At 47.7% G+C, this 24,652-nt stretch overlaps 2 protein-coding genes across 13 annotated transcripts in view; both read left to right on the top strand.

Moving 5' to 3' along the window:
• The window catches only part of MCF2L2 (MCF.2 cell line derived transforming sequence-like 2), a 261,747-nt gene extending 243,976 nt beyond the window's left edge, over window positions 1-17,771 (top strand). For 6 of the 10 annotated variants that reach the window (XM_059731182.1, XM_059731185.1, XM_059731181.1 and 3 more), the window contains 6 exons: window positions 3,173-3,244; window positions 5,052-5,138; window positions 9,542-9,660; window positions 10,832-10,944; window positions 12,333-12,436; window positions 13,396-17,771. In XM_059731182.1, the coding sequence (XP_059587165.1) occupies window positions 3,173-3,244; window positions 5,052-5,138; window positions 9,542-9,660; window positions 10,832-10,944; window positions 12,333-12,436; window positions 13,396-13,496 (596 nt within the window). In that variant the 3' untranslated portion in view covers window positions 13,497-17,771. Of the gene's footprint in view, window positions 1-3,172; window positions 3,351-5,051; window positions 5,139-9,541; window positions 9,661-10,831; window positions 10,945-12,332; window positions 12,437-13,395 lie in introns of those variants that run through there. The other 4 variants (XM_059731184.1, XM_019478441.2, XM_019478440.2 and 1 more) reach the window with 3 other exon arrangements.
• A 79-nt stretch (window positions 17,772-17,850) lies between these two features.
• Window positions 17,851-24,652, top strand: part of LAMP3 (lysosomal associated membrane protein 3) — a 30,861-nt gene continuing 24,059 nt past the window's right edge. For 2 of the 3 annotated variants that reach the window (XM_019478446.2, XM_019478447.2), the window contains exon 1: window positions 17,851-20,234. In XM_019478446.2, coding sequence (XP_019333991.1) covers window positions 20,189-20,234 — 46 coding nt within the window. In that variant the 5' untranslated portion in view covers window positions 17,851-20,188. The remainder of the gene's footprint in view (window positions 20,235-24,652) is intronic. The other variant, XM_006262033.4, reaches the window with a different exon arrangement.

Here is a 24,652-nt window from a genome sequence, read left to right as displayed (position 1 = left end):
ATCAGTGATGGCGGGGTCTTTCCCTGCACGCCCCTGGAGCCATGCACCCACGCTGCCGCTGCTTTTTCCAATCCCTGGCTCCCTGGCTGAGGTATGAATGCAGCTTCCAGCTGAGGGGGGAGATGTGCCAGGGCTGGGCAGCTAGAAGCTGCATCCGCACTGCTGCTGTTTCCAGCTGATCTGGCTTGCAAGCCGTCTGTTGTCAACCCCTGCTGTAATCTGCAGAAACAAATAGGCTCAGCTTGATCATACGTTTATCACGTACGTGCATGTATCCCCAAGGTGTGAGGATGGTGGTTTGCTCCAATTCCCAAAGAAGCACTGCAAAGACCCGAAGTGAGTTTTATGAACACAGACTCCAAATTTTGGCTAAAACGGGATTTGGTTCCAAACTTCTCCTTGCCAAAGATCGCTTCCCGCCTCTCCTTGCAGATGCTTGGGATCCTTGCTGAGAAAGCAAAGAGCATTTCACTGTGCAGCGCTGGTCAGCTTGAGATCATGCCAAAACCGGGATGCAATAGGTGTCGCTTTTGAAGCAAAACTGTAACTGCACTTTGACGGTGCATCCTGGGGTATCTGAGCCCCTTTGGAAAGCACTCACCAAAAACCTGTCTGGATCACTGAAATTATTGGGATAAGGGAAACGGCAGCTTCTTTCGCAGAATTGCGATTGGTAACAAGTAGCCATAATGGTTTCATCTCTGACATACATGAAATACAGTAAAACAGTTGGTTATACAATACCAACAGTTACACATTCCTGTACCAGACTTTGGAGGAGAGGTATATAATACGGGAGAGTATTAAATACAGCTTGTACACAGTTACAAGTTAGTACAAAAAACATTGCCATTCAGATAACCCAGGTCAAGGTAACCTAGGATTTACTGAGGTTAAACTGAATTTCAATGAGATTTCTCCAAAGCCCCTAAGGGAGTTAGATGGGAATTAGCCAGTGGGGTTTGGACACTTTGCTTCCTTGGATGCTTTTTTGTGAACTAGCATTTTAGTTTGTTTGGGGAAATGCCCAATTTGCCCACATTTCCAAACATAATTAAATGTTTCCAAATGATGTGTGCCTTTAGGAGCATTAGTTTCATTGGAAATCAATAGATTCACAGAAGTCGGGTCAGAAGGGACCTTGTAGATCTTCTAGTCCGACCCCCGGCCTGGGCAGGAGAGAAAACTGGGCTCAAATAGGAGGTAGGCTACCAAGTGACACAATTTAGGCTCTTCAGTCACATAAGTGCTTTCAACTATTTTACCCTTTGTTGGTTCCTGTGATGAGGGGAAGGGGCTGCTGTGTTTTCTGTAAGGATAGGTTTTCTGCAAGAAGCAGCAGCTGGGATTTGATCCTGCTCTCCCCGAGGTCAGGAGGAGCACTGTTGTTGAGTTCAGGATTGATCGGGATGGATGCGGCTCAAAAGATGTTCCACGGATATTCACAGCAGCCAAAGCGGGGGTTTCCCTTCCAGCGCTCTCTTCCCACAAAGCGTCTCTCAGACAGCTCTGGGAACGCTCATGGAAGGAGGACATTTCAAGTGAAGATCGGACTGGACTTTGCATGTCCCAAGCTCACGAATGCAAGTGTTTGCCTTGGGATCCTGTTTCCAAGGGTTGTTTCCATCCTGTGATAGAACAAGCCTGCCGTGACATTCGCAGGGGCACCCCACTCGCACCAGACTCCTCCCAAACAACTGAGAGATCAAGGCCTATTTGCAGAAAGCTTTGCTGAAATTATTTTGAGCTCAGAAAAAATTGAGAAAAGCCCATGCTGGAGGTGGGAAATGTACAGACTGAAAGAGAAAAGGCTCACCGCCAGGCTCAAGACCCTTATTTTTCTTGCAGTTGGTCTCAAATTGCCCTAAAGAATTGGAAGCGTACTATTTCCCGTGCAAAGAAGGAATGAGCCTTTGAAGGGAGCTATAGTAGTTCTGCCAAGGGAGCGAGGGACATTGCCAGGGAAAAGGGCCTTTCATAGCCTCCCATCCTCATTTCAGCTCTAGCTCCAGAAATGCTTGCCTTTTTGGATGTGAGTGGGCAGGTGCGATATACAGTGCCATTCAGCGATGGAGGCAATGGGAAGGAATAGACACAGGGAAAGAGAGTGGGAAAACAGTATCCTTAGCATTGTTGTGTAGATTAATTTACTGGAGGAAATGGTGAGCGAGTTGCAATGAATTATCTAGTTTTGGCAAAGTTTTGGCTTCAAAAGTCAGAACTTTTCATTCCATCCAGGAAGAGCGCACACCAACTGCTGAATCTTCCTTAGCCCTTAAAGGGTTTTTGAACCCGAAAGCTCGCTTAATAATTGTTTTCCAACTATTTAAGTTGGTCTAATAAAAGATATCAGATTCACCCAAAGAACCTTGTCTGCCTGTGTCCTTAGACCAACACGGCTACAACCTAAACCCCTAAAGTCATAGCTAGGCCTCCATCCAAGGGAAGATGGTGGTTTCTCAGCTGGAGGAGAAATGAAATGGGCCCTCAACGATTTTTAATGCGTAGTTTATTCATTGTAGTTCCTTTAAGGAAATGTGACATGCCACAAAGCAGAGCCTTTGCCCTGTATTGAAATAAAGTTCCAGTCAAGGTATTTTTATCTCTACATCTCATTCAAGGGCCACTGCTCCCTTATCTTCACTGCTAATAGATAAGTACAGTACTTTCTCTTGGGCACATGAAGCCGGGACCCAGGATAATTAGCAAAAAATCCATTTGCAAGGGGTGCCTACCATCCAGAAATCAAAGGCACCACCTGCGCTTCTGATCCTAGACCCAGCAGTGCTGAAATTGTTTTTAGAGCCGAGCCTAACCCGCGGCAGCTGCATTTGCGAGGGCCACCTGGTGGAGAAGCGAAGGTGGGACGTCTGTGAACGTGCCTGTTGGAACCAGACACACTCGCTGGGTCTTATTTACTACTGCAACCGTTCCAAGTTGCAACAGGGGGGTTGTTTTACTGATGCATGTCACAAACCTGTTTTTCTGCCCTTTTTACGGAAAATGGATTGGTGGGGGGGGTTTAATTGTTTAGTGTCATGCATTACGCCGAGCCCTTTACACGGAACAACTTCATGAATTCCAGATTGTGTTTCTTATGACCAAGACTTTTGCAAACAAGTTTCACCGTGAACTCTATTGACAGTCTTGTGCATCTGTGAACTTTACACAGGTCCCCTTGGTCCTGCAGTTAAAGTCAAGAGGCATGAAATAAAGAGCGATCCAACTCCCCTGGGGTTTGAAGGTACAAGTATTGGCGTCATGCATGGAGTTCTTCCCCGTGCACCTTTGGTGTCATCTGTGGACTGCCCATCTCTTCACTCTCATTAAAACCCACGAGGAGCTCCGCATTTAGTGTTTCATGTGTGCTTGTTGTAAACCCACATCTGTCACCTCATTGCCTGTTCTCTGTGCTCGTGCTGTGTTTGTGGGGTTTTATTTAGGGATCAGTCTGAAGTAAGGCTTCAGTTCCTAGCTAAGACCTTTGGGAAGGGGGTGAATTGTAATGTCAGGCTCCAGATCCAGTTCTGGATAGATCCCAACTTCCTCCAGCCTCTGGTTCAAAAGCAGATTCTGGATCTCACCTTTACAGCTCTGGTACTTCTTCAGCTCATCTTTTTCTCAGAGTAGGGAGATGAACGGCAGGATTGTACAAAGTGTGCCCAGTTGAAAATCCGTGTTTGCAGTGGACCTGATTGGCAGTAGTAGGGGGCATGGCACCTCCTTCTGTTTGCTGCCTCCCTTCTTGCTCAGTGGCTCCTTCACATGAAAGGTGGGGAGCAGTCACAGAGCCCCAGGGGCTGCTTGTGGTCTGTTAACTGCAGCTGGGTCACCCCAACCCACCCTCCACTGCGCCGCGTGAATGCAGCAGAAAGTAGACCCAAACCTTTTGCCCATTAAAAATGCAATGCCTCCTTTCGTTCACGCAGTACTCAAGATTGGTACTTGCTGCAGATTCTTGCATTGGTTAGACATGGATCTGAAATAGCAAATGGTACTAAAAAGTGAATTCAGGGAATGCTCAGTTAAGTGCTGTCTACACTTGCAACAGCACCTGCTTACACAGCACAGTAGCCCCTCCTAATGGCTAGCTGTGGCAGAACGTGCTCCTTCTTCAGGTAAGCACAGGGAGAAGTCAGCTTGGACACCCGTGCTGCCCTGCAAGCATCTGGGTTGAAAAGGGTGAATTGCTAGGTCACGTGATACTCAGGCCAGTCCTGGCAGAGAAGGAATTTGGCCTGTGGAGGATGGAAAAGACCATCCGAAAGTCAGAAGCGAGGAGCAGGGATTAGAGTCCAAATGCAAAGGAGACTTTGCAGTTTCTCCCTCCACAGCAACCTCAGCCCCTAACTCTGCTGGGGAAGCCGCCCGGCCATACCGAGCGTCTTTCGGCATGGCTGAGCCATGGCCGTTGTCACATCTTGGCTGGCAGATGCTGCTGCTGCCAAAACTCCACATTTGGTGCAACTCATCTGGTTCAGAAACACACATTGCTTCTAAAACCACCCCAAAACTTCCCCGGCAAAAATTGCATTGATCAGAAATTACTTGGTTCGTACCCGGTTAGGAGGAATTATGTAGGCGTTTCATTGAATCATCTTGAGACCATGTGGAGGAGCATGGAAGATACCAAAACTGAACATTACAAGCTTGAGGACTACTTTAAATGCTTCAAGGGCATTTATGAAGGACGCTGTGGAGAGACAGAAGGCTATACCATTCATTCAGCAATTGTTTTTAGGCTTCATGTGTCATCCATGATCCTCTTCAGTTTGCTTGGTTTGCTCACTGCACATCTCAAACAGCTTGTTTTTATCTCTTAGTGGACTGTGGATGTGATTTCCCCGGTGCTCGTGTTGGTTAAGTGTTTCCCCGAATGATTTTTTTCCCCAAACAGTTGGAACCACAGTCCTTTTGTCTGTTAAAGTGACCAAACACGCGTGTGTCGGTGTTAATGTAATGTGCATGGCGGTGTTTCTGTGCTTGTTTTTTTTTTTCCCCCCTTCTTAAAAGAATCCAAGTAAGAGACACAATTCTACTTCCTATCACAGATGCTTTTGAGAACACCATATTGGCCCAGACTAAAGGTAATACCAGTTCCACCACAAGGCCAGTACCTAGATCTGCTTCACAGACAGGTAACCAGAATTAACATATTTAAATGCTCAAAGCACATCACTATCATGTAAATCAGTGGATATATGTGACTCTGTTAAACTCTCCTGACCTTAAATTAAGTTCTCATTAGCCTCCATTTTTCTTTCTCTAAGTGAGCCACAATTTCCTTTGGAAGGAATGAAATCCCAAGCCCAAGTAACTTCAGAGTCGAGAAATAATGGACCTGGTACTGATTTGAGGTAGATCAGAGCCAGTTCAAAATAGCAGCTTTGGATTAACTCTGGTGCAATCAGAAGTTGGCCCTTGTTTTACAACCTGTCTTTTGTGTGCGTGAACTTATTAGACACGCCATCTCTAAAATCTGATTGACGTGATAAAAACTACAAAGGAGGAGGGTAGAGCTATTTTTTTTAAATGTATTGCTTGCTGGGAGGTCTTAAAATATTCCTCTAAGTAGCTTGAGCCCTGCCAGTGAATAATAACGACACAAGATTACTAAGGCCTTGTCTGTGTGAACAAGTTATTTATTTTCTTGTATAGCCAAAAGTGTGAATTCAAACTGATAGACTGATACTGGTATGATGTTAATAAGGGATATGCAATCTGTGGAAGTATAAACAGGAGATGTTTGAATAGGTGTAGAGGTTATAATAGCTCTGGGTTTGATATGTCTGGGATACAGTATCACGTTTGAAGGAATGGAGAAGGAAGTTGCAATGGAGAAGGAAGTTGCAATGGAGAAGGAAGTTGCAATGGAGAAGGAAGTTGAAAAATTGGACAAAAGAGCCTCAAGAATGATTAAAGGATTGGAAATCATGCCCTGTAGTGACTGAAGAAACTCAGTCTGGTTAGTTTACTGCAGAGGAGGTTGTGGGGACGACTCCTCTCTGGTCACGGTCTCTGTACGGTGAGCAGAAGGCTTCTCATTCTGGTAGTCAAAGGTTGACGGAGCCCAATCTCTGGAAGTCGAACCCAGACAAAATTGAGCTAGAAGCAAGGCGCTCATTTTTAGCACGGAGGGCAATTCTAAAAGTTGTGCTTCAAGTGCGGCCATTGAACTCGAAGCTGGGATCGGATCGAGGAAGCCCTCTGGTTTGTGTGATGCAGAAGGTCGGTTGAGATCAGCGGTTCTCAACCTTACTAGACTCAAGCCACCCCGCAGAAAATGCCAGCTCTTCGCTTTCACTCCTTTTTGACTACAGAAAAATACTGAAGCAATTCTTCTGTTGCAAAGAACTCAGAAAGACCACAATGGGTCAGGATGTTTTCAACACTGTGGATTCCTAGTTGAAATCTCTGGGTTGAGCTTGGGACCAAATTTGCACACCTAACAATGCTAACATTGAGCGACACCCCACAGCACCCGGGAGAGGAATTCAGGGCACCCCAGGATGCCTTGGCACCCTGATTGGGAATCGCTGGTATAGGCAGTTACGATGGTCCCCATTTATTCTTAAAACCAGTGACTCTATTTTATATCGCAATGTCTATTTTAAACAGACTTTGCATTTCTCCCAGGAGAAAGTCGTATGTCCTGAGATCTTACAGAGGTACAAATTCATTGTCACACTTGAATTACCTGTGAATGATGTGAGATATTCAGTATTATCTCACATTTCCTGGCACAAATGTGGTTCATTCCTGTAAATTGCTGTTCATTCAAGGGAGAAGTGATGTGTGGAGGTGGCTGTGCCATGCTGCTTTTGTCCCAGGTTTTGGCTTGGATCAATCAGAGCTCCCTTAGATGTGACCTCAGTATTTAGTCTTTGTGAAGCTCATCACCTGGTACCCTTGTTCCAACATACAAGCGGCTTCTTCTGGTTTTGGTTGTGTCACCAGGGAAGGAGCGTAAACTCAATCCAAATAAGCCATGGTTATACTGGAACAACAGCGTCCACACAGTGCACGGATGTGTGTGTTATGCTGCTGTGACTATACCGGTCTAACGACATCAGTCAAACTGGAAATCTTTTCCCACATACATAAGGCCCTCAATCTGCTGCATCTTCCTGAACAGCACCAGATTAACCAGCCCCTCTTTAAAACATCTGCATAATGCTGATTTTCTATCGGTCCAAACCAGCTTTTGCTGAGAAAGCGGCATGCACTGTGAGGTGGTATGTAACTCTTCTGAGTGAGCACGGACCTGGCTTTGTGCCTTATGGCTGTCATGCTGCTGGCTTGTGCCTGGTGGCAGCAGTGACTCACCGGCTGCAAACGAAAGTTCAGCTCCACTTCTGAGCTACCTGCTTTTCATCTGCCCAGATGAGCCCGGTATCTATCTAGCCCAGGTGTGAGCAATTATTTTGGGTGGAGGGCCGCTTACTGAGTTTTGGCAAGCCATCGAGGGCCGCATGACAGGCAGCCGGGGGCTGATAAATATTAATTTTCTAAGTTTTGGGGAGGCCCCATGGCCCAGATGGAATGGCCTGGTGGGCTGCATCCGGCCCATGGGCCGCATTTTGCCCACCCCTGATCTAGCCCCTGTCCAGGTACGTAAAGGGAGTAGGTGCAAGGAGCTTCAATCTGCCCACTGGTATTTGTCCAGTGACATTCAGCAATAAAAGGTCTCCAACCACGAGCGTGGGCAAGAGCACTGCCATGCTCTCCAGCATGGAAGGAAAACTATGCATTATTGCCTTCGGTAGATTCAACGAAACAAAAAGTAAGCTTGGATTCAAATGAACATATTCAATAGATATCTCACATCCATTTGTGCCAGGGCCAGAGTCTTCCTGAGAGATATTATCCCTGCTTTCGACCTATTGTCCTCGCCCGTGCGGAAGAAGCAGGTAGATGCTATCTCCCGGCTCCACGTAAGGAACAGGAAGTACACGGTGCTGTCTCCAAAAGTAGAAGATTTGCCAGGCTGGCATGTACCAGGGAGGAATTCTGGAGGACTTCCACAAATATGAATTAACATGGTCCTATGACGGTCTCATGCATGATCTGGAACCTGCCTATCTCATTTAGCCCCTACGGTATTTCTTGCTTTGGGCAGGTTGAGAGCACCCAACCTCACCCAAACAGCGGCAGCTCCCTGTTTCTGTTTCCACAGATGCAGGTGGATGAAAAGCAGTGAGACAAATTCTTTGAATCCCCAGAAAGTTGCATTCAGTTTGGGAGCAAGGTTGGGACAAAGGCTGAGGGATAGGGTCAGGTCTGTCCAAAGGAGTGCTCTCATTACGGTCAGTTTTATGAAGGGAAGGCTGAACTTTGGCCATCTGTATCGAGACGCACTGCACATCCTTCTTTGGTCTGAGATGCATCTCCCTTTGCCCTGCAGCAAGTTACTTGGGAGGTCATTTCTTGGTCACTTCATTAACTACTTGGTTAATGAAAGAAAAATGCCCATGCGTTCCACGTGACCGCACACTTCCCCGATTGAATATCTTGCATATGGCACTAGAAGGCATCAGTATCTTAAGCAGGAACGGGAAGGCATTAACATCACTCAGCTGTGTGTCATGTCATCCACGCTGCTAATGCTCAGAGAGATTCTTTTCTACGTGAGCTAGTTAGTCGGCTGCTTTTTCAGAGCAGGAGGCCCTGGCTGGGCCTGCATGGTGCACAGTGGTGATACCCAAGCTAGCTTGTCACGGACTTGCTCCTGAACTGGAAGCACCGTAGCCACATTCACATGACACTGCACCCAGGCTAATTAATTTGGCTTGTCTGTGCCATGTAAACCTACCCTCTGGGTCTGGTTCTCACCGAGGCTGGGGCTGACAGCGGTGCAATCCTGCGTGGCTGCAGAGTTCTTACTATATATTTCTGTATTGCTATCATGATGTGACAGTATATTTGCTGCTATACAAGAGGAGCAACAAGAGGAGCCAACCTGTTGATCTTGCCTTCTATCTACCATGAGCCAGCTCTACTGACCCGGCAAAGGAGCGCTCTCGGGGAACGGCAGTCAGTCCTTCTCTTCTTGCACCCTCAGCTGTGTTTGTCTAGGCGCTGTGTTTCCACCCAAAGACCTGTGCCTCCTCCCACTCTGATTCTTCTTTTTCCTCTTTGCCAACTAATTCTGCTTTAGGCGGTTACCAATTTTTTGAAGCAGTTTGTGCATAAGGTCACCTGGAAGCGGGCTGGAGAGGACTGCACTTCAACAGCTTTTGAACTTGGGAACTAGAGATGTATACCCTGATGTGACCTGAAAGCTGGAAAACACACGCATTGAACTTGCCTTTCTGAACAGGCTCCAGCTAGTTGCCTCCACTAAGTCATCATTTGTTATAACTCTTTCTGCTGAAATACGCCTTGTCCCTTCTGCTCTGTAGTCACCGAAGTGAATTTTGAAATAGTGCTGGAAAAAGATACAGTGCAGGGGAGTGGGGGAGGGAAATGTCTGAATGTGTTTGACTTCTCTAATTCCTCGTGGAAAGTGGTCAAAGCTTGTTGTTTGATGTTCTTCCCCCAGGTTGGCCCAGCAGACAGATGCCATCACTAGACACATTCGAGGATTTTGAAGCTATCCCCTCCAGCACTGATGAGCTCTCTAACTCTTCTGACATGGAGGAAGAGACCAACGCTAACAATGTAATTCCTTTTCACAACATACACTGCACCTTTCTCCTTGCTTCCTAATATAAGGTCAGGGCCGAGTTTGGATCCATGTTTTCCCCAAATTCAGGGGTGTTTTGGTTTGGAGATTTGATTTGGTTCTAGGTCAGTGACAGAAGTCAAAATTGGAGCGGTGTCCAAGTTCCCTTGAAGTTATGGGAGGTTTAGATTCATGATGGATAGTTGAGGCCATCTCTAGAGATAACTCTGCCACCACTGTCTGTGGGTATATAATGCACAGTGCTGTCCCGAGTGTGCTGCTGACTTGTAGCAGCATCTCATGGCCTCGGAGCTGCCAGAGCTGTGTGAACAAACTCACCTGCCTGGACGTTGCTCTTGGGGGCGCTGACTTCTTCGCTAGGTTATTCTGATGACCGGGATCAATGAAAGCCTCCCTCGTGTCACTTATGAAGATGTAGAAGCAGAAAGAAATCAGCCTAGCCCCCTTTCTCGTCCTCTTCAGCCACTTCTAAATTCCCTTAAGTCAGAAGCATCTAAAAACCAACATTTTTTATTTTCCTTTTCTTCAAAGAAAGAAGTCAGCTCCATGATCTGAACACAACTGCGCCTTTAATCTGCCACCCCCGTTTCAGACGCTTCCCGTTTCATTGCGTAGTGCATGTTCTTTGCCCCGCTCTGAAACCCTGTAAGCAAAGGGGCTGGGGTCATGTTTCCATACTTGCTTATGCCAGGTTTTGTGCTGGCCCATCAATGAGACTTTCTCCTGATTGACACCATCATTGCCAGGAAAGGATTCAAGCCCAGGGATGGAGAGAGATGCTTTTTAACGACAGCACAGCTGAATTACTTCATTTTGGATCGTTAAGCAGCATCTGGTCACATCTGCAGTGTCTGGAAACTTCACATGAGAAAATAAGTCAGTTCGAGCACACGGGACCACTCAGAAGGGAAGCACAAACCCGGAGTGGTGGCTGATCTCTTCTTTCCAGAGGTCTGACTTGCCCATAGACATCTGCACGTGACTAGCCTTTGGCACTGGTCAAAACAAGAATAGGAAGTAATAGCAAGCCTTGTAGAGGACATTTCTCAATGCCAAATGTAGTCCTTTGCCCAGAAAGCTCTTCTGCCCAGTGTCTCCTTCCTTCATGGTAACGGCATGTCTGCTGCACTGTTTCATTCGTTACAGGTGTCCAACCTCTTTCGGGTAGAAGGCAGCTTTGAAACCTGTTTTCCAGAGTCCCTTGCTCTAGAGGATGGAGATTTAGTGCAGTTTGTACAGGAGGGAGAAAACGGACAATGGTAAGTACCGCAGAGAGCTGAGCTGATAGGGCAGCTCCTTGATCGCACCCTCCAGAGCCTGCAATGGACCCCTGACGACTTACAGAGCCGTGCTGGGGCTGGGGGAGCGCTCAGGTGGGCTTTGCACCACTCCAGCAACGTTTCTCCCTTTACAGCTTGACCATAGCTGGGTTTCTAGTAGGGCTGTGCCAGGTTTCGGACTGTGCTTTGGATCCAGAGAAGCTTTGGACGCTTCGGCGTCCAAAGCCGTATGTCCAGATTGAAGCGCTGGCTTCGTTAGGCTTTCTGAAGCAGTTCGGAGCTTCTGAACCGCTTCGGAAAAGCGTCAGAGCCGCTTTGGAAGTCCGGCCATAGGTTATAATGGGGAACAATTGAAATATCTATAACTTCGTTGTTTTTTTGTCTGATTTGGATGAAACATGGAGGGGTGGTAGCCCCTGGTAAGGCCATGAAGCCTGCCAAGTTTCAAGGAGATTGGTGCAGGGGTTTGGGGGGAACTGCACCTCCAGCTGCTGACAGGCAATACTGGTGCCATGGGTGACACTGTGTGTTCAGGCGCAGCGGGGTGACAGCTGTAGGGATGGTGGCCCCTGCTGTGACACCTGCCAGCTGTGGAGGAGATCGGTGCAGGGGGGCTCTGGGGCCCTGCGCCCCTAGCTGCTGACATACGAAACTCGTGACACCGGTGCTTGTGGGACTGACTGTGTCTGTCTGGGGCAGTTGATTGTCTGTATTGATTCTTTCCTCTCCTTAGTCTGTGCTTTTGTAGGTGTTAATCATTGCTAATTAACTAATTATCTAGTAGCTACTAGTACAGGGGTGGGCAAAATGCAGCCCGTGGGCCGGATGCCGCCTGCCAGGCCATTCTATTTGGCCCGCGGGGCCCCTAAAAAATGTAGAAAATTAATATTTACCTGGAAGGTGTCGTGGCCGCAGCAGGGGCCACCATCCCTGCAGTTTTCACCCCGCTCTGGTGTAACACACAGCCGTGACATGAGTTTTGCTTTCAAGAATTTGGGGTGCAGTTCCCCCCAAACCCCTGCACCGATCTTCTTGAATCCTGGCAGGCTTTGTGCCCTCAGCAGAGGCTACCACCCCTGTGAGTTTCATCCAAATCAGACAGAAAACAACAAAGTTATAGATATTTCATTGATCCCCCATAAGCCCTATGGTGGGATCTCCGAGGAGCCGGATCAAAGTGGGAACCCGGTCCGGATCTCCGGATCAGATCACTGCCATCCGAAGCGGCCGGAGCCGAAGCTGGATCGAATAGCTGCCTGCTCGCACAGGCCTAGTTTCTAGCCCTCTCCTGTGCATTTCCATGAAAAATGGGCCAGTGCAAAGGAGGTGGATGGGAAACGCACTGACCTGTTCTCTCTGCGTTTCAGGCTAGTCAAGAAGCTGGTGTCTGAGAAAAGCGACTGGGTTCCTTCCAGTGTGTTACAGCCAGCAGACGGGCATAGTAACAACTTGCTTAGGAACAGCAATGCAGGTAATACAGGTAGTGTCTGCCAACATCGGGAAAGCTCCTGGACTTTCTTTTTATTTTTGCTTTAGAAAGCATACATTGGTGCCTGCTAAAACAGACACACTTCAGATACGCATTCAGTTCAGCGACCTCGCTAGACGTAGCTGTTGAATCCAGATCAGGACCTCCGTGGGCATCGGGGTTCAGTCCCATAGTCATTGGTCTGTGGTTCAGACTTGAATTTGAGGACGGCAACGTCTTGTGAGCTACTGTTGCAGATCAGGCACTCGCACAATTGCAGGTCAGGCACTTGCACAATTGTTTCCACCATCTTGGGTTGAAGTCCTTGACGACGTGCTGATCTTATGAGCTTTCACTTAAACCAGAAGTCAAACCAGTTTTTTTTTCCCCCCAGTTTTAATTCTGGCCCCAAATCTTAAGGGAGTGGTTAGGTTTGGAGAGTTGAATCTAAACCCCTCTGCGGATCAAGGTGATTACAGATTGGACCCCTCTTTAAAATGAGTGAGCCAAACCCATTGACACAGGTGTGACTCATTGTGGAAAGAGAGAAGCTTGGGATGATCCATCTAAAAGAGAGAGGTGCTGTTTTTTAATTTGGAGGTGGGGGAGTTTGACAAAACTTTGTTTTTTGTTTGAGGATTTACCAGGGTTTAAAAAGCCCTTTTGAAAATATACAGAAATTCCTTGCTGCAGCTTAAGAAAAATATGGCAGTCACTGTGGCCTGCCAGCTGATCTGTGCTTCATCTGGATCAATACTTTGATGTTGATCCCATTGACAGTTGGCTGAGGGACCCCTCCATCCTGACTAGTGATTGACATATGGCATGGGAATGGAGATTAGGCATTTTTTTTTAATTTTACTGCTGGGTGCTCTGGGATACTACTCTCAAACCTCAAAATTGTAGCATAAAAGCCCTTGAGGTTTCTAGATAACGACACCCTCCATGCATTCGTTTTTCAGAAGCGTACAACGATGCCTGCAACACGACCGCCGCAGAATCGGCCATGAAGGAAAGTGAGGTGGCCAGGAGCTTAACAGCAGAGCAGAGGGCTGGAAGTTGAGTCACGGGGCTGTGACCTCCTCAGGACTCCAGGCTCTTGTTTGTTGGTTAGGGGTGGATGCTGGACCAAGTTGCCTTTCTCACCAGCTCTGAGCTTCAGAGTTTCTTCCATCTTCATCAGCATGAACAGAGGAGAACTGCTGGGTCCAGCTGACAAGCTGAAAGACTTGAAGAAGCACTAGACATTAAAAACAAGCGCATCAGAACCATCTTCAGTATTAAACAGGAATTGATAAATGCTTCTCGCATTGGTTAGCAAACTGTTCGAGAGGATGTGGCCTAAATTAGGTCGACAGCAGAATGAAAAGCTACTATGCACCCACCTTTTGGCAACCTTGCTTGGGTTCTTTCCAAGGGATGGATCTGTGGTCACCAGTTCCTGCTCCACTGGGGAATCGCCTGGCATTTTTCCATTTGTCTGGCTCTGCTGCTGTGCCTTTCCCTGACTCCCCTCATTCCAGAAGATAGACCATGAATATATCCAGTCATTCCTAATGGATCATCAGGAGCAAGAACCTAAGATTTGCAGGGAAGTGGTGATGGAAAAACTCATGCCAACTCAAGACTATCAGCGAAGCTGAGCCCCGCCATGGCGTGACTGCTTTGACAGTGGTGCGGTGAACGATTGTCTGTTTACAGGATCTGTGGATGACACAGGTTGGCAACTTCTGGCCAAGAGATGGAGTTTCAAGGTTAAGTGGCGAACAAAGACGTGATGATGACTGTGCCGAAGGACCGGCTGAGCTCTTCTTACAGTATAAACAGATTCCTTCCCTCTACCGTGGTTGCTGGATCACATCCCTCTGCATTTGGTGCTGATAATTTCATAGAGCGGCATTTAAAGTTACCCATTTGAGTACACTGCATGCTTGCACTTCCATTGTGTGCTGGGCTATGGAGTAGGTACAGTTCATTCCCATATCGTATCCAAATATACTTAAGCATTTGCTAATAGGCTGGTGAGTGTTAGAAACACTGATGAGTGGATAAAGTGTTATTGTTAATTGCTTCTTTCCAGGACGTTTTTATTAAGGACTGTACCAAATCTCGGTCACATTAGGATGAATGTCGACCTTTTACAGAAGTTAGTAATTCCTGTACAAGCCATTAGCTCATTCAGAGCAAGTCTGAAGGCATGTGCATGGAGGTATTTTGATGCTAAACCAGAATTTTCAAGCCCACAAAGCTGCTAGTCCCTTACGTGTTGCAAAACTAAATATTCATCTAGGACTGTGCATAGAGGAAAAGACCAGTCTGGAAGAAATTACCCTGGAGAGCTCAAAAGTCAGGGATTGGTTTTCCCCACCAGTGACTGTTTTTTCCCCCTCCCCATGACTAATGATGCTTCAAGTAAATAATAGACAAAAGTGGAAAAAAGGCTAAACCAGGAACACTATGAATTGCACCATTAGGCAGAATAATAGCATGAAATAATCATGCTTTGAAGTCACCACTGTTGCACTGAGATACAGTGTGGGCTCATTTAGTGCTGGTAATAGATTTCATTTACCTTTCAAGGATAGCTGGGGCCAAAAACTGCCCTGAGGAACATACAAAAGTCCTGCTAAATCCCCTAGAGCAGGGGTGTCGAACTCATGTGCCGTATAAGCCAGATGATGGGCATCTCTGGGCTGGTCTGTGGGCCGGACTGGGACCAACCCTCCGTGGAGCAGTCACAGTGCCGGGTCCGGCCCACGCACCGCACACAGCACGTACCATGGCATGGGGCATGTCTGCAGCACCCGGGCTGGACCCAGTGCTGCAATGGCACTGGGAGGGCTGGTCTGGGGTGCCTGTTCCCCAGCCCCCCTGTGCTGTGCGTAGCACTGGGTTTAGCTTGCGTTGCATGGGCAGCACTTGTGTGTGCAGCAAGTCCTGGGGCCAGCACATGCTGCATACAGTGCATGGGGCTAGACCAACCCTAGACACTGGTTCTGGGTCTGGCGGGCACCGGATGGAGCGTGAGCCTCATGCTGGCCCTCTGTGCCACATGCAACGTGTGGGGCTGGAGGCAGTGACCCACGGGCCAAGTCGTACAGATCCGGCCTGCGGGCCGTATGTTTGGCACCCGTGCCCTAGAATCACATGAGCAGCTTGAAGGCAGAGGCTGAGTCCCTTTGGTCCCCAAATACAGTTACAGGTTTGTGCAGTGAAATCATTCCCACTCATCCCCACAGAATAGCTTCACCTCGGTTTCCTTGTTACTTCAGCGACGGGGACACTGTCTGGTAACGGGGCCTCTCCTCACCCTTGCCACCCCCTGAATGTGCCGTGCGGGGCTGGAGAGGTTGTACTGCACAGCGGTGTGCGCGGAGGGGTTTCCTCTGTGCACGTGAACTTGCCAAAACAAAGGGTGTCATTGTTGTATTATTGTTATATGAAAGCCAAAAATCGCACTTTGGATTCTCCCTAGAGGAACAGGTAAGATCCAAACCATCATTGGTAAAACATCAGTCTGTCTGCTGGTGACGCAGGTGGGAAGTCAGGAGTCACAGAATCACAGAAAATTCAAGTTGAAGGGACCCCAGGAGGTCACAGCTAGTCCGATCCCCTGCTCAAAGCAGGACCAGCCCCAAATACATCATCCCAGTCAAGGCTTTGTCTGCCTACGTCAGCTCTATCTCAGCCTCTGCCATTTGTAGTGCGATCAGAGGTAAGTCTCTTCCCTCCTGAGGACCTCTGCTTCTGCGTGTGTCAAATGCGGGAATGACACTGCTGTTTCCACTCGCCTGTGCCCCTCAGTTGGGCGATCTCTGCCAGGCAGCCCATCAAGAAGCCCATTCCCTCTTGGGGCAGCAAAGCAGCAGGCTGCCATCACTGCCTACACCCCACACGCACCTTGGCACTCCCAGTATGTTACCAGTTGCCTATTACCTGGATACACTGGGATGGTGGGGCAGAGCAGGCTCCTTCCCTCCAGACCACAAAGACAGCAGCCACAAAATTACAGTGTGGATTGTAACTACTTTTCCCCACCACCTTTTTTTTAAACAATTTTTGCAGGGTTTTTTTTTTTTTTTCCTCTGCTCTGTCAACAATATTTCAAGGTTTGTCATGTTGACCAAGGTTTATATGTCATGTTATTTTTATGATGGAGAAAGTCTCATACTATCGCATTTACTGATAAAATCCAAAGACTTTGATTTCTTGAGGAATCAAAAATAAAGCTGAGGACAATTCTAAATGAGTAGATAGAGAAAGATTGTATTTTGGCTTTGCTAACATGATAGTCCAGGGTTCAGTGACCGTCCATTTTGCTTCTTTGGCCGCCAAGACAATCTTTTAATTGATGTGGTTCTTTGTGGCCAACCAGGACTTAATAACATGATGGATACCCGGTCCAAAGTCTAGAGGATGATTTAGGAGCAGAGTTAAGATTCAGCAAGGCGAATGCATTAGGGAACAGCCGTGTTGGAAGCAGCTCTTCCCACAAGTTCATTGTCTTCTCTTCTCTTCCCACATCACGATGTGAATCCCAGAAAGATATCCCTGTCTACACTGCATGGAGAAGACATGGTAGCTAAAGAGGTGTTTAAGAGTAGTGGCTGCCAAAAGGTTTCAGCTATTAGCATAAACAAGGGGTAAGGCCAGGTCTGCGCTATAATAATCGGCATGTTTGATCCTCCACTGCTTTTAAGGTCTCACCCCATTAAGCAGAGAGCGGAGAATCAGGGCCATCATGTCTAGACACAATTATAAACAATTGTTGCCCAACTAAGTCCTATCGTTGGCTTTTCTTGCCAGACTGAACAAAGATTTATGTGGTTTTGTGTTCCTGTTCCTTAAGTGATTAAAAGCCATTTTGACAGCCAGCCTTTTTTTTTAAGTGCTGAGAGATCTCAAACAGGATTGGGTTTCAGGAAGGTCAAGTGCTTCCCTTACATAATGCTTGAGGACTGGCTTGTTATTAGACGATCCAGTACTTAAAAAAAGCCAAATTGTTGCATTTTTCTGCAGCAGCTGAAGCTGAAATAGCTGCTAAGAGTTCTTCTCGTATGCTGAGAATTGGTACAGTTTGTCATTCTTGCATATTTCCATGGTGTTGATGACGACGACGATGTATTTGTATATTGTGATTGAGAGATAATCAGACAGGTCAAAGCACAGGATTCTCTTGAGGAATCGCCTGTCTCCTTCCCCCCCCAGTCAAAGCTGAATGTATGAATTTATAACAAGTGTGCAATGTTGGAATTTCTGTAAATAGGCTGTTCTGAATGATGTAGAACCACACTTTGTTTGGACTTTATAAAAATTATAAATACTGTAGTACAAAACACTTTGTGGTTGGGATTTCTGTGCAACACAACCGATTACGTGAGCTCTCTATGAATCTTAAAAAAAGGGACGTTCACATGAAAGATCTGTCTGCAGCTGAAAAAACCCATGCCGACGTCCGGCTTAACCTCAGTTATGGCCAAGGCATTTTTGGCCGTGCAAGCACAACGCTTTCCCTTTACAGAATCTCGATCGATCACACCCCCTGACTCATGTTAGACCCTTATTTAAGCATAAAACTGAGTTTAATGCAGGTGTCTGTGCAAAGATTGTAATTGCAGCCCTGGCTCTGTTGAGTGCAAGTCATGGCATTAATGAATGATGAAGCCCATATGATTTGGGGCCTGTCTGCCTATAAGGCTACCTTTCCCCCTAAGATTCAGCCTGGCATTTGAGATTCAATAAAGTGCCTCCACTATTAGACCCTCAGTCATGGGATGGAGGCAAATGTATTCACTGTGTCCTAGATTTCTCTCCTTTTTGGTCCCAACTTTATGGCATGGTGTGTAGCTCAGCCGCCTATTCTTTGGTTGTCTGAGGACTCCAGGTAGGGCTGGGCAGAGGACGCAGTTGTATGGAAGGAGCTGAGCTTTGTTCTGCACTTTCATGGGTGGATATTTGTCAGCAAAGGAGTTATAACTTTGAGCAGCTGCCCGGAGACAAGACGACAGGCCATTATTAAAAATCTGAGTGCAAATAAATAATGAGAAGGAGAGAGAGAGAATGCACACGCACCATGTTTTGAAAAAAGCAAAAGCCTCCCCCCAAAAATGAGGAAAACCCATTGGACAGAACGTCCCATGGTGTGAATCGGCTGTGTAATATAGCCTGCTGTCCACTAGAGAGAGGCAGAGCTCTTTGTCAACGGAGTACGATTTGGAAATACAGAGCTCAGATGGAAACTAATCCCTCCAAAAGATTTATATGTCGACGTGATCCCAGTGCCCAGCACAAGTTAGGGGGGTCATATTCTGAGAGTGTTTCGCAGTCGTGGTGAATTGAGCCATTCATACATGCAGTTCCCATGTTTCGGTTGCACAGTGAAGGCCTCATTTGCCTCTTGGGTTATGCTGATATAAATCAGACCTAACTCTATTTGAATTATTTCTGATTTGAATCAGTGTAAAAGAGGGGAGATTCGGGTCAGAATGCTGAGGCTGCTCGTGTAAGTTAGTGTCACTATGAGCGAGATGGCCAACTCCTTAGCAAGCAAACGCCCAAAGACACTTGGGGTCTCATCCCCTCTGAGCCCCTGACTGATCTTCAGCAAGTCCCTCGACACCTGGAAATTTTCTTGGTGTTTCTGCTTTTACAGTCTGCTCCCATCCTTTTAGACCTGCTTGGGTTAAGGTCTGGGAAAGATTCGGAAACAGTGTGGTGCCACGCTGGAGTTGGGAGTATTGCTGTCAATGCCAGTTCTTGTCTTCTTGGTTCAGCCTGCGCACCGGATGAGCTGCTCGGTGATATATTGTGGCCTTGCTCTTTTCTGAAACCCAGTTGGAGCAAGCAAGTGTCCATTGCATGAAGCATCCTCTCCACCGAGCGCAGGCAAGCGCAGACAGAAGCGCTGAATAGCAAGGTGCAAGCCCGTGGTCCGTGTCAAGCCTGATGGGAGTAAAGTCCCACACGCACAAACCCAGGGTTAATGCCCTTTAATTTTCAGAGCTGCTGTGCTAGGTTGCCCTCCAGGTTGAGCGTGGATCTTAAGGATACTTTTAAAGGTGGCCGTGTGTCTATCCACGTTGTTGGGTATGGCTATGATCTTGACCCAAATGGCCATGCCTGAGCCAACTGATCACATCTCCTTGGGGCCAAGGAGTAGGACTGAGCGTGTTATGCGGCACGGCCATCGTGTGCAGTGTCTGCTAGTTGTTTCCTTGCCTTGGACCACCCCCAAATGCTCTACCTGTGCTCTGCATGTGGGCTGGCCCCTTTTACCAGGTGCCCTTAGTGTGCTGATCTGAAATAAGGAATTTAGCCCTAAAGGAACAATTCAGAAATACCCATTGGGCTACAGTACCAATGCACATGTTCTCATCTGCCTCGGCCATTGCAGAGAGTTGGCAAATGATAAAGCCACAGCCTTCAAAGAGAGGCATTGGCTAGTTGCAAGCCACCAGTGGCAATGTTAAGCTAGTGAGATTGCAGATCACGCGGTGAGGACAGAGAGAGCGAGGGGGGATGAAACTCTCTTCTTGGATCATTGCCCCTTGTTTGCATTTTCATTTTCTTTTCTGTCCTCAACTGTTTGTCTGTGGGCACTTCAAGGTTCAAAGAGGCCATTGGCCCCACCCCCTGCCGTCCATGTGACTTGGTGGTAGCTGCACAGGGTGAAACTTCTTGGTTTCTGTGCAGACCATTTTTTCCTCTCCTTGCAGCTCTGCAGAGAACAGTGACACTATCTTTGCTGCCTCAACCATGGACATGCGTGTTTTCAAGGTGGTGCAGCTAACCTTGGCCTGGGGTGAGTCGTACCTTCTACAATCCTAGTGCACGGTGCAACGTACCTGCAGGTCATTGCAAGCTTGTGCATTAGGAAAACTGTACAGATTGGTACATGGAAAGCAATTCTGCTGATAGAAATAACTCTGTTAGTATATTCTCATTGCTAAGAAATATGCTAGGAAATGAGTGTATTTTAATGACTGCGGGTGTTGCATTGTTCTGAGTTTTCACTCTATATTTTTTCCCTTGTGCTTCATCTTGCAAGTAAAAGAATCCTCAAGCAAATCAACAGAGCTCGCAAGAAATGTTGAGACTGATTAAAAAATAATAATAAACCAGGAGAGTGAAGTGCCTGAAGTGAATAGGAAGTCATTTATCTACACACTGCTAAAGCAGAATGATATGAAGATTTTCATAATGAACTGGGGAGTTAGAGAAAAGGGAGGGTGCAGTATTATTGAGAGCACATGGGTTTCAGCTAAGAAAGTCCACATAGACATTAAAAAGGTAGATCTTCCACTAGTGTGAATCAGCATCGCTTCAGGGCAGCCAGTGGAAGTACCTCGCTCTAGGATCTGCCTCAAAATGTGGAAGCATCCCATAATAGCCACATGAATATAAAATGTTATCCAGTGAGGAAATGTGGGAGGCCATTTAATAAGTGACTAATGGCAAAAGCTCTGAATCTGCTGGCATGACAGTAGTTCTGTGCAGTTTTAGTATTTAATATGTAGGAGCCACATATGTATTCAGTCAACCGCCCTCTTCCTCCTGACAGTCCTGGACCAGCGTTACATCCAGATCTACACTGAGCAGGAGAAGGGTGGGACTAGATTTACAAATGGCACCCTGAGTATTGTGCATAAAGGCAAATTTGGTGTCTCGGTGTGTATCTGCAGTCTACTGAAGTCCACCGCAGTAGCTCTGAATTTATGCTGTCATAACGTTTGACTAGAATTAGACAGGGGAAGTTTAAATGAACTGTGGCCAGCCACGGTGGCTTTTATGTGAGCAGTTAGTTATTTCCTTTAGAAAGTCAGTCTGAATCTTTCAGAAGCATGCAGAGAAAAATGTCCAAATTAATGTGGAAAGCAAGGTGGGGCTCAGTGCTCTCTTTTATTGGATTGACTAGATAGGAGAGATGTTAGACAGGTCTGAGAAAGAAGCCTACGGTCAATCAATGCCTTATGTTTAACTTTGGGGGGGGGGGGGGGTGTATCCATATATGTAAATACTAGCTGAAACCTGCAAAACATTTGCAATTAATCTTTTATTGCAAAACAGTCCCAGGCAGCGGGAAGGTGACAGGGACGATGCACGGGGCGCTAGAAGCCCACCAGGCCCTAGCTTTCCTGAGCACACCCTGGCACGCCGAGCGCTCCACACACCGTTGGATCCGGCGGGTGCTGCCTGCAAGCTGGGGCTGCACCCGTGCAGCTAGCACCCTGCCCGGGGGGCCCTGGCAGCCCACGGAGGGAAGTACCAGGGTCCCCTGCAGCCCAGGGGCTGCATGACCTGCCAACAGCTCACCCCTGGCTGCAGGAGATGCAAGCAGGCTCCAAGAGAAAAAAAAAAGGATCAGGCCCCTTGCCACTTTTTTCCCCCCTTGGCAGATCCTGCCTGCACAAGCTGCCACCGGGTTACACAGGCCCCGAGCCGTGGGGGAGCCGGTGCTTCCCCCCACGGCGGCAGTGCCCTCCGGGCAGCGTGCCAGCGGGTGGGTGCTGCCCAGGGTGCACCGCCGCCACGGAGGGAAGCACCGGGACCCCCCACAGCTTGGGGCCTGCCACCAGCTGCCCCCCCCCCCAACCACGGGAGAGTCGGGCAGGCCCCGGAGCGGTCTGATTGGCTGTTTTAGTAAGCATTCTGATTGGCCGCCAAGACAACCAGAGTGCTTTGGACAGACCGAATAAGCCTATTATTATTATTAGAGATATGTTGGAAAGGCACAAAAGCTGGTGTTAAGGCCTGATCCAAGCCTTGAATTCCCAGAAACTCCCCACTTCTGTTGGCACCAGGTCAAGGCCTTAAAAAACCCCGTGACGTGAAATACTTCCTGATGGCTTTGATCTAAAGCCCATTTGAGTTGCAGGTAAGCTTCCTCTTGGGATCAACTTTTTGATAGGGACTACCAGTAGGTCCATCCCATAAAAGCAGCCACTTGGGAGTGCATAGGAAGGGCACACACCGTGTAGCTGGGGTCTTTATGTATCTGCAATGGGGAAGAGATTTGCATGAGAGAGGGAGAAATGATATTGGCCACTTCCTTATCACCCTGTCTCATTGCCCCAATTACTCTGAAAAAGGGCGGTTCTGTTTCTTGACAACCAGGGGCCAGATGATTATAGCAGTTTGCTCAGGTATCAGATGGCAAATAAGCCTCATATTGTCACGAGGCCTCTTAAGAAAACACTGCTTCAATTCATAATAATAAGAGGTAGCACTTCTGACGTACTTTTTTTTACCGTAGCCTCTTGAAGGGCTGAGCAAGTGTTATGGCCCCTGGGAACCTGGATTGTCTGCACACTACAGACGGGGAACCTGTTGTGCAGAGGAGGGAAGGGCTCCTCCACCCTACACCCACGAGGCTGCAAGGGGGGAGCTTCTCAGAAACAGTGCAGGCTTGCAGAGCTAAGGGGACGGGTTAGCGGTTAGGTTTGGCCTAATTCCTGCCCAACAGGCTGACTCAAAAGTGCAATCTCAAGATGGAGAGATCTTCCCCTTGCTGCTCTGTGGGGGCAGCTCCGTTCCAGGTTGGGGTCAACACGCCCCGTCTCACCTCCGAGGGGTGCTGCCTTGCTCACTTGCCCGAGGTTGCACCATGAACTACCCCCAAGGCCCCTCGGACCCCCCAGCCCAGGTCTGCCCTGCACCATCCCCTGCCCCAAAACTCCCAGAGCTGCTGTCCTGCTCCCTACTGTAGAGCCAGCTTCCCTCAGTGTCCCTGTCACTGGAGCAGGGTGTCACGCGCTGCCCGTGGAAGCTGACGGAGACACGATGAACCTCAATGATGGGCTGGATAAGACCATGTCAAGGCCTGGGAGCCATCTCTACAACTATCGGGTGTTGTCATCAAGAAGCACAGTCTCAGCGCTACCCAAGAGTTGCCCAATTCCTGCTAAAATCCATGTCCACCGAGCATCTCAATTCCCTCGATGGCTTTGACCATCTCAGCCAGAATCTGTCCATGTCTGTGGTCACTGAGGTCTGGAAATGGGGATCTCTTTTCTTTTTGTCAGTTTTATTTATTAATCAATCCAACTTATCCAGGAACAAGTCGAGCATTTCAACATACAGCCAACCCGCTAGGACACACTTTAAAAAAAGGTCATTTTCTTTCCGCAACAGCACTCCCTGAACCCAAGTCAGGATCCGGAGAGGCTTGTGTTGAAAATGGGGATCTCTAACCGCAATGACTAAAGGGGAACTTTGAAAGCTTAGTAGATCCTTTGATTTGAAATTCACTCTGAAATGTTATTATATGTGAACGGATTAGGATCATAGGAAACAAGGGCTGGAAGAGACTTCCCAAGGTCATCTTCCCAAGGCCCCCTCCTCAAGGCAGGATTGTCTGTGACTAAACCATTGCACTGAGTGTCTGTCCAACCTGCTTTAGAAAATTTCCAAGGGTGGCGATTCCTCACCTTCTCTAGGTAGCCCGCTCCAATGCTCGACCACGCTTATAACCAGAAAGTTCCTCCTAATCTCCAATCTACATTCCTCTGCTACATCCAGAGGGCATTGTTCCTAGTCCTGTCCTGTATCAACATAGAGAAAAACCCATCTCCATCCTCTCTATAATCGCCCTTCAGGTAACTGAAGACTGTTATCAAATCTCCCCTCGGCCTTCTCTTCTCTAGACTAAATAACCCTAGCTCTTTCAGCCTTTCATCATAAGTCTTGCCTCCCAAGCTCCTAAACCTTTGTGTTGCCCTGCACTCAGCACCGTACCTAGACTCCTGGCAGTGCTGGGCGAACTTTTAGTATCTGGCCCCCCTTCACCACAAATAATGATAATACTAATTATTATTTGCCTCATTTTCGGGCCTCTGTCCGGTTCGCCCATGCCTGCCTGCACTGGGCTCTCCAATCTGTCCACATCCTTCTTGAAGTGTGGGGATGGCAGGAAAACAATGTTGTTCTCAGGACTTCCAGCACCACTGGAGGCCTAGAGTAGCTCAGGTAATGGGAAAGGCAGTCTGTAGTAGAAACAAGTCCTGACAGGGAGTAGGAGTCCCTAAAAGAGCAGTGTAACATTCCTGTAAAGCTTTGAAATATCCTGTTTAGTAAAATGAGACGGAGGAGAGTGAAAGGAAACTTTGGAGCTTGAGTCATCATTGTCCTATGGCCTCAGGCATGATCCTACCTGTTACGGGGGCTCTAGGTGGGGTGGCCATCATAGAGGACAGGCCAGTTTTCTGCTATTCTGTCCTCTGT

The sequence above is a fragment of the Alligator mississippiensis genome, chromosome 7 (assembly GCF_030867095.1).
Source record: "Alligator mississippiensis isolate rAllMis1 chromosome 7, rAllMis1, whole genome shotgun sequence".
Lineage (NCBI taxonomy): Eukaryota > Metazoa > Chordata > Crocodylia > Alligatoridae > Alligator > Alligator mississippiensis.
Note: the sequence above shows the minus strand (reverse complement) of the source record. Positions and strands in the feature narration are given on the sequence as shown.